Below are 9,616 nucleotides of genomic sequence, written 5' to 3'. Positions count from 1 at the left end.
CCGCGGGCGGGGCGAGCCCCGCGCGGCAGCCGGCCGCTCCCTCAGGCCGCGTCCGTCCGTCCGCCGCCGCCGCCGCCCCGAGGCCCGCTCTCGCCCGCCGCTCGGCCCCGGCGGAGGGGCGGGGCGGCGCGGCCGGGGCCCGGCGATTGGGCCGGCCGCCGTCCATCCGGACGAACGCGCCCTCCGATTGGGCCGTGTGGCGCCGGGAGGCGGCCGTCCCTCTGGCCCTCGGGGCGGGGTCGGCGCCGAAAGAGGCGGGATCTTTGGGGTGGGGGCGCTTCTCATTGGGCATCTGGGATGAGGTTCTTTCTTTCAGAATGAAAGGGAGGCGGGGCTGCCGGGGAGGCGGGGCGGCCGTCCGCCATGACCAATTATAATTGCTCTGGGGTCACGTCAATCACGGGGAACAGGCTTGGGATTGGGAGATCGACGAAACGGGGCGGGACCAGAAGTGCCAGGTGTACAGAAAGATTCTCCCTGAGTTCCCAGATTGGGTCAACCTGTGAGACCAGGAGTCTCGTTAAGTGGACTTAACGTTGCCCGAAAATGCAGATATAAGAGGTGCAGCTGCTCGTCTTATGTTTGCAGAGAAAGCTGTTCCTAAACCATTTTCCTTCCAGAAACACGCAGCGGGGGGAGGGACGCACACACAGTTTTAAACAAATGCACCCTTTGAGAGTGGCATGGCCTCCGGGCGTCTGTCTTCCGTAAAAGCTAGCTAATCATCCAAACCAGAAGCCCCCCGCAAAAGTCTTACGTAGCACAGTAATTGGGAGTGGGGTCTGCAGTTGCTGGGTCTGAGTTCGAATCTTTCCTCAATCCCTTACTACTTGCACAGCCTTTTAGGCAGCTCCCCCCCACCCCCAGCCACATACCCCGTTTTTCGCTTCAGTCTCTGCAAAATGGGGCGACGATAGCAACCACCTCACGGTTATGAAGATACGAATAGAGAACATGGACTTGAGAAACTTACCATGCTGCCAAGACCCCAGTAAGTTCTTGCTAAGAGCTAGCTGATCTTATTAGAGATTCTTACCTGTCCCAGATTGAAGTGTGGTCAGGATCCCTGGAAGGAGTTCAGGTATCTTTTAATCTCCAGGTGACCGGCCAGATTGGGGAACCATTGCCCGTTAAAAGATAAACTGGGGCATATTAAAATTTTTAAGAATTTGCAGTATTTTAGCAAAAATTGATTCAAATCAGGACCAGCCAAACCAGAAGCGGTTAACACTCCCCACAGTGGAGCCAGGGAAAAGACTTATAGAGAAAGTGCCTGGAGGAAAGAAAGGAAATTGATTGGCTGTAGCTTGAAGGCAGGTTGGCAGTTTGTGACTGGTTGTGTTTACCGTTCCGATTTTGTAACCTTGAGGCTTTGATTTTGGCTTGCTTTCCTAAGCCACCACCACCGCATTAAAGCCACTTCAGTCTAATGGCCTCCTTTTTAAATTAATTTAGCAAGTCTAGGGGCGCCTGGGTGGCGCAGTCGGTTAAGCGTCCGACTTCAGCCAGGTCACGATCTCGCGGTCCGTGAGTTCGAGCCCCGCGTCAGGCTCTGGGCTGATGGCTCGGAGCCTGGAGCCTGTTTCCGATTCTGTGTCTCCCTCTCTCTCTGCCCCTCCCCCGTTCATGCTCTGTCTCTCTCTGTCCCAAAAAAAATAAATTAAAAACTTTGAAAAAATAAAAAAATAAAAAAAAAAATAAATTAATTTAGCAAGTCTTAAAGATCATCCTGTCCAAACTGCCCTTCTCATCAGGTGTATAAAATAAAAACCAGCTTGCAAACGACTGACAAGGTTCCCACACAAGGGCCACCCAGAGCTGGGCTCTCTTTCACTGTGTCACCATCTCTGATTAGAGAGCAGTGAGTGATAGACTAAGCGATTTGCGAACGTTATGTCATCTGGTTGTACAGATAACGTTAGCGCACCTATGAGAACGCCGGGCACCGGGGAGGCTTGGAGAGGAAGTTGGAGATGGAAAAGATACATTCTTTGTGTCAAGAAACTTGCACGTAAGTTAGGGAGCCAGGCTGCTCAAGTCCCCGAGCACAGGGAACGCTAAGGGAATCCCTAGTTTCTGCCACAGAACCAGGGTCTTGAAGGATCTAAACTCCCCAGGGACCTTGAGTGCTGATGGATATGGGGCATGTCATGTATTGAGGCGTGAATTTGTATCACTTAATGAGTCAACATACCATCTAGTACTCTTGTCATCCTTCACAAATGATGGAGAAAGTCTTGTTTCTTTGTAAAAATGCCCTTCCACAGAAAGACGCACGCTAGTGTTATAACAGAAGTAGAAAGTCGGAGGCCTCAGAAAGCAGTGCGTCTGAAAAAGAGAATAGGAGTTTTGAACAATTAAACAGGAAAATGTAGAATTCAGCAGTGGACCAGAGTGAGCTCTTCATTCAGTTAAGAGAGACTGTGAAAAGGTGATTCACGAAACACTCCGAGCAAGTGCTCCAGACAACATTTACAAACAAATTGATATCTTTCTAAATAACTTTATGTCTGGGGCACCTGGGTGGCTCAGTCGGTTAAGTGTCCAACTTTGACTCAGGTCATAATCTTGTGGTTCGTGAGTTTGAGCCCCGCGTCCGGCTCTGCACTGAGAGTGTGGTGCCTGCTTCAGATTCTGTGTCTCCCTCTCTCTCTGTCCCTCCCCTGCTCACACTCTGTCTCTTTCTCTCAAAAAGAAATAAACATTAAAAAAATTTGAAAATAAATAACTTTATGTCTGTGTTGATGCAATTATTATATAGTGTCCAGTTTGGGGTTTCGACAAGGTTTCTGGATATATCCTTTAGATTTATCATAGGGTTCACGTGCTTGAAGTAAACAAGCTGATCTGTATGCTTAAGAATAATCTCTTAATTATCCCCTACATTTGTATGACATGTTATGGTTTTTGAAGTGCTTCCACATACACGGTCTTCTCATTTGTCCTGTGAACACTGCTGGGAGGGAGGCAAGGCAGAGACGATTGTGATCCCTGGATCCCATGGAGTTAATGTCGCGTGTCAGGGGAAGCACAGTAATTTACAGAAGCCGGGTTGGAAACCCGGCCCACTATATTCCCCATGCACAATATGAAATGGATGAAAGCTGGACTCTACCACCTACTAGCTGTGTGACCTTGATCAACTCACTTAACCTCTCTGAGACTTACTTTCCTTATCTGTAATATCAGGAAAAAATAGGGCTCTGATAAATGTTAAACAAGTTAACACACATAAGGCCTTAATACATAGTGGGCATTCGGTAATTTCTAACATTATTGTTATTATCATGGAGCTTTGGGAATCAAGTACTACAAACTTAGAATAATAACACTGGCGTCATGATGAATAATCCATAAGGACAAGGTACTGTATGATATTAAAATGCAAAACCTTAAATATAGGTACAGCCTTAGAGATGAAATAACATATAGCTCCCAAAGAGAATAAGCAAGGCCCAACTGTGTGAACAGATGGCCACCACGTGTTTAAAAATTGGCAGAGGGGTGGGAGAGGTGGCCTGAATGCCCCTCCTAACTTATGTTCAATTCCACCTCCTGAGCTAAGGGGCAGCCAGGAGGGAGGGTCCGATGGCAGGGCCTGGAATGCATATGTGGAGAGGTGAGCTCTTCTGGAATCTCTAGAAAAGAGAATAGCCACAGGACTCATTCTCCAGCCCGGTGGGAGTGAGGGGCTCAGCAGCTCCAAGGCCTGGGATAAGGTCCAGAACTCTGTGGTTCCCAAAAGGAATAAAGTCCTCTTGGGTCCCAAGAATGCAGTCCCCTGTGCGGGCTTCTCTAGCCTGGGGAGGATGTGCGATCAATGCATGGGCAAGGGGGCGGAGAGATTGCCCGTGTCTGAGAATGGGGGCTTGCCAACAACCAGAACGGCTGAAACGTGGCAGCTTCCTCTCTGTGCTCATCACAGGGGCAACGGTTTGCCTGTCACCTCGTCTTTCATCACTACAAAAGAGACCCAAAGAGCTTTTCCTGAAGCCAAAGAGCTCTGAGTAGGAAGAAGAAAGTCTGAAGAGGCTGAAAAGGATCCAGGTACCAGAGAGAAGAAACAGAACATCTCAATTAACGGTAAATAGATGAAAACTTCACATCATCACCACCATCACCGCCACCACCATCATCACCATCATCTCATGTTAGGAGAACTGTTCATGGTATAAAACGGCATTGCACAGTATCAACAAATGATTATGGTAACCATTGAGAACTTTTGAAAACAACACAAGGGAACTGGAAGATAAAACAAAAGAAGTATCTCAAAAGTCAGAGGAAAAGTACAAAGAGATGAAAATCATGAGAGGAAGAACGGGAGACTTACCTGGGAGTGCTAAGATTCTGGAAGGACAGGGAAAACATATGGAAGAGAGAAGTAATCGAAGAAATTTCTTTTTCTGACGGTATGGTAGACCGACCCTTCCGCAGCAACAGTTAAAAATGCCTTATTAACTATTCAAAACCTTTTTTAAATATTTATTTCTTTATTTTGAGAGAGAGAAGAGGGGGAGGGAGGGACAGAGGGGGAGGGAGAGAATCCCAAGCAGGCTCCATGTTTAGCGTGGAGCCCAACATGGGACTCGATCTCGTGACTGTGAGATCATAATCTGAGCTGAAACCAAGAGGGGGATGCTTAACCGACTGAACCACCCAGGTGCCCTCAAAAAAAAATTTTTTTTTTTTTTTTGAGTCACTGAGCTGAGTATGAAACCTCAGGGGCCAAAATCAAAGTGGAAACAAAAATTCAGAGTTAAGCTGATTAGCGGTGAAGCCACCAGCTTCCCTAACAACATCTGCTGTGTCGGATGTTGTGGAGGAGACGTTCAATTTTCCTCATGGAGCAGACGTTCGATTTTCCTGGCCACAGGAGTTGAAGCTTAAAGATTATTAAAGGTGGACAGTCTGACAGAGGACACCTGCATAAACCTTACACCAAAAAGGACTATACGTTCAGCGAAAGAGCTGGTAAATCAACAGTATGGATGTCGATCATTTATCAACAGGTTAAGTTCCGAGGGAAGTGAGCGTACATTTTTTTCAACCACCCATGAACACGCAAGAAGATAAGGCATCATGAGCGAAGGTCAGCCCAAACCACGGATAGCAGAATCACACTAAAAAATGTGGGATATTGGCCTCGTCAAATGCAGATCATAGAGTAAATATTCTTAATATCTCTAAAGAAAGAAGAGAGGCTATTGAAAGTATTAGTAAGGAATAAGAGAATATAGAAAATGGGGAGGTGTGAACAAGAACCAAATAACACAGCTAAAAATGAAAACTATAATTGAAACAGAAACATGACAGATGTGTTACGTAGCACAGTAAGACACAGATCAAGAGAGTAAACTGAATACAGATCTGAAAACATCGCCTTCAATCCAATACAAAAATACAGAAGACAAGAGGCTGGAAATACCTACTGAACATACATATTTAGCCAGAGTTCCAAAGGGGGCTGGAGAGAAAGGAGAAGGAGCAGTATCTGAAGCCATCACGGCTTAGAATTTTAAGCTGACAAACGACACGAAATACTTGGCTTGAGAAATGAAATCTAGACTGAGAGACACCATAGTGACCTTGCAGGACATCACAGACAAAGAGAGGATCTTAAAGGCAGCCAGAGGAAAAACAATAATAGCTACTGTTTATAGGATACTTACCATACCGACACTATTCTGAGCACTTCGCCTACACTAACTTGTGTCATCTGCAAAGCAACCACAGAAACTGAGAGCTGATACCTGAAGAACAAAAGAGGAAGCTAGATTAGAATTAATATCTTAAAAGCATGGAGGAGATATAACCATTAACTTAAAATGGTAAACCCAGTAAAAATACAGCTCAAGAAAATGGAGGATACGGGGGCATTTCAAACAAAGAAAAATAGATGATTACCTTAATTATGGGCTGAATTGTGCCTCCTCCTCCAAAATTCATATGTTGTACTCTTAACCCCCAGGACCTCAGAATGTGACTCTATTGAGGCATAAGATTTTTAAAAGGTAATTAAGTTACAAGGTCATTAGGCTGGGCTGTGACCCCATGACTGGTGTCCTCATGGGAAAAGGAAATTTGAGGGGGGCCTGGGTGGCTCAGTTGGTTAAACATCCGACTCTTGGTTTCAGGTCAGGTCATGACCTCACAGTTTGTGGGATTGAGCCCCACATTGGGCTCTGCGTGGAGCCTCCTTGGGATTCTCTCACTCTCTCTGCCCCTCCCCCACTCATGCTCGCTCTCCAAGTAAATAGACATTCATTAAAAAAAACCAGAGGGGCGCCTGGGTGGCTCAGTCGGTTCAATGGCTGACTTCAGCTCAGGTCATGATCTCGCAGTTTGTGAGTTCGAGCCCCACGTCGGGCTCCGTGCTGACAGCTCAGAGCCTGGAGCCTGCTTCGGATTCCATATCTCCCTCTCTCTCTGTCCCTCTCCTGCTCATGTTCTGTCTCTGTCTTTGTCTCAAAAAAAAAAAAAAAAAAAAAAAAAAAAAAAAGACTAGATGCACAAAAAAGAAGGAAAAAGAATCTCAAAAGGAAGGTCTGCCACACAAAAAGAAAGAGTGGACAGTTTCTGAAGATACAGGTCACTCTTATCATTGACTATATTAAATGACAATAATAATTTTAACTTGTGGAGTTAAGGGAAAAAAATAGGACTAAAATACCGGATACCGAAGGCACATATACAGGGAGGGGATGATCACAAAGTTCTAAGATCTTTGAAAGCTGGAGAGGAGAATAAACACTTTGATTAATGTTAAACTTTGTCAAGTTAAATATTCACGCTAAAATTTTTAGTGTAAACACAAAAAGAAGAGAAGTGGGGTGTACAAATTCCACACTCGCAGAGGGGAAACGTGGAATGAGGAAGCAAAAATCAACCAAGACGAAAGAATGTGAGGAACGAAGGAAGGAGAAACACAGGAATGAAAGCAGGACAAACGGGCCAGAATAAGGTGTCAATACATCCGAATATACCACTCATCAAAATAAATGTAAACAGGCTAGAATAGTTCAAAGACAAAGACTATCAGACTGGATAAAATAAAAACAAGGTCCAGCTTGTTTTTAGCCTAAAGGACATGCCTGATGACCCAGAAAAGATCAAAGTAAAAGAGTGAAGAAAGATTTACCAGGCAAATACCCCACGAAAGAAGTCTGGTAAATCTATGTTAATTTTTTTTAACATTTATTTATTATTGAGAGACAGAGAGACACAGAGCGTGAGCAGGGGAGGCAGAGAGAGGGGAAGACACAGAATCCGAAGCAGGCTCCAGGCTCTGAGCTGTCAGCACAGAGCCCGACGTGGGGCCTGAACTCACAAACTGTGAGATCATGACCTGAGCCGAAGTCGGTCGCCTAAACAACTGAGCCACCCAGGCGCCCCGGGCAAATCTATGTTAATAGGAAACAGAGTGGATTTTAAGTGTAAAAGCATTGCTAGTGATGAAGAGTCATTTCATACAATAAAAGGTTTAATTCGCTGGTAAGGTGTAACAATTCTAAACTTGTATGCACCCAATAACAGCCTCAAACCTTTAAAGGAAAAGAATGGACACAACCTCAAGGAGAAAGGGAGGAATCCCTCCAAAGGGAGGGGTGGGGCTGGGGGTTAAACACACCTCTGCTAGTAATGAACAGTTCAAGAAATCAAAAAACATGGTTGTGGGAGCCTGTTCCATCAGTAGCCCCCAAAAGAATCACTTCTCTTTACACGAATCCAGATCGGACGTGGAGCATGCTTTGAAAAATAGGGTGTGGCAGAGGTGATATTCTGCCAGTTTCAGGTTTGAGCCCTAAGGAAGCCTGAGAGCCTCTGTTTTTGTGTGCTCAGAGCCCTGTGCTGCCTCGAGGAGCCGGCTGCTGTGCTGAGAGACTGGGGGCAAAGGTGAAGACACCAGCACTACTTGCAAAAAGCTGCCCGAGTGTCCCAGCCCAGCCACATGCTCAAGACAACCCGGGGCCGCCCCGGGCCACGGGAAGGACCAGCAGAGCTGCTGGGCTGAGTCCGGGTTGCAGAGTCACGACCACAGGGCATGTGCTAAGCCGCTAAGATTTGGAGTGACTTGCTACGCACCAATCAATAACTTAAGCGACAATGAACGGGTTTGACCTACTATAGATGGGTTGAATGGTGAGCCCAATAATTACAGAATACATATGCTGTTCAAATGCAAGGAACATTTTCGAAATTGACCACAAAATAGAAGGCAAGTTTCAACACATTTTGAAGGCCTGGTGGCTTGCGGGCCTCATTCTCTGACCATGTTAAACTTGATATTACTTTTTTTAGATGTGTCAAGTTCAATTTGGTATTATTACCGTGAAGCTGTCTTCCGAAAAGTCCAAAGTTTTAGAAATTAGACATAGTCCTTCTAAGTAAACAGTCTAGCTCGTTTAACTTGTTGCTTACAGCACCAAGTAAGCAAGGCCGTGGGGTTGTGTGTTACTGCTTCCTCACCTCACGTATGCCTACCTCTACGACTGTCATGCGGCAATACGGCCTCATTTAGAGCGTGGCTCTGGGGCCCGCCTGTCTGCGATCCGATCCTGGCTCTATCCTCTACCGGCTGTGTGGCCTTGGGCAGACTTCCTAGTCTCACCGTGCCCCTCTTTTCCTCACCGGTAAAGTGGGAACCATCATGGCACTACAGTTCTGCAACGAAGTTGAAATTACCGCAGATTAGGTGAGATATTAAAGCCCTAAGAAGAAAGACCTTCAAGAAGTAAGATCTCTAAAGGTTAATTATTATTACTATTATTCCATTCATGGTCTATGCAATGGCACTGACACTCTCTTACCCCAAATCACATACTGAGGAAGTGGCAAAGCTGGAATTTCACCCCTGTCTTTCTGCCTCCCTATCCTCCCTTTCCGGCATCATGTGTCTCCCCCTTCATGGACCTAGGAATAGGGCCCTCATTCCTTCCTCCTCCTGCCCCCCACAAACCCAACCACTCTGGAGAGTTTAGCAACTCTGGCTCCTATTTTGGGGAAAGATTGCTCCTGCCTCAGGGCCTTGCCTCCAGTTACTTCCTCAGCCCCCCAAACCATCCCACCCTCAATTCTCTCTCAGGTGCTCACCCTTCCAGACAAAGCTCAAACTTCACTTTCTTGGGAAGTCTTCCCTGAACCCAAACTTGCCCTGCACACCCCACTAAACTAGGCCCGGTTCCCATGATCTGCTCTCCTAGCACCCCATGCTTCCACTTAGAGAGTTTATCATATTTAAATTACTTGTATCATTATATGTTGAATGTCTCTCCAGCTGCATCTATGAGTCAGGGTCTATCTATACAGGGCTGGAGCCCTGCACCTGCACATAGTAGGAATTCAATCACTGCTTGTTGGGTAGATGGGTGGAAGGAAGGAAAGAAGGAAGGAAGGAAACAAGGGAGGAAGGATGGGTGGGTGGATGGATGGATGGGTGGATGGATGGATGGATGGATGGGTGGATGAATGGATAGATGGATAGATGGGTGTATGAATGGATACATGAATGGATGGATGGGTAGATGAATGGATGGATGGGTGGATGGATGGGTGGATGAACGGATAGATGGATGGATGGGTGTATGAATGGATACATGAGTGGATGGATGGATGG

The 9,616-nt window shown here is 46.2% G+C and overlaps 1 protein-coding gene across 1 annotated transcript in view; it reads right to left on the bottom strand.

Annotated features, from left to right (window-relative positions):
* The window catches only part of GNA12 (G protein subunit alpha 12), a 108,639-nt gene extending 108,347 nt beyond the window's left edge, over positions 1–292 (bottom strand). The window contains exon 1 of the mRNA XM_049639130.1: positions 89–292. Within this exon, the coding sequence (XP_049495087.1) occupies positions 89–292 (204 nt within the window). The remainder of the gene's footprint in view (positions 1–88) is intronic.
* Positions 293–9,616: the final 9,324 nt, after the last annotated feature.

The sequence above is a fragment of the Panthera uncia genome, chromosome E3, assembly GCF_023721935.1.
Source record: "Panthera uncia isolate 11264 chromosome E3, Puncia_PCG_1.0, whole genome shotgun sequence".
Classification (NCBI taxonomy): domain Eukaryota; kingdom Metazoa; phylum Chordata; class Mammalia; order Carnivora; family Felidae; genus Panthera; species Panthera uncia.
Note: the sequence above shows the minus strand (reverse complement) of the source record. Positions and strands in the feature narration are given on the sequence as shown.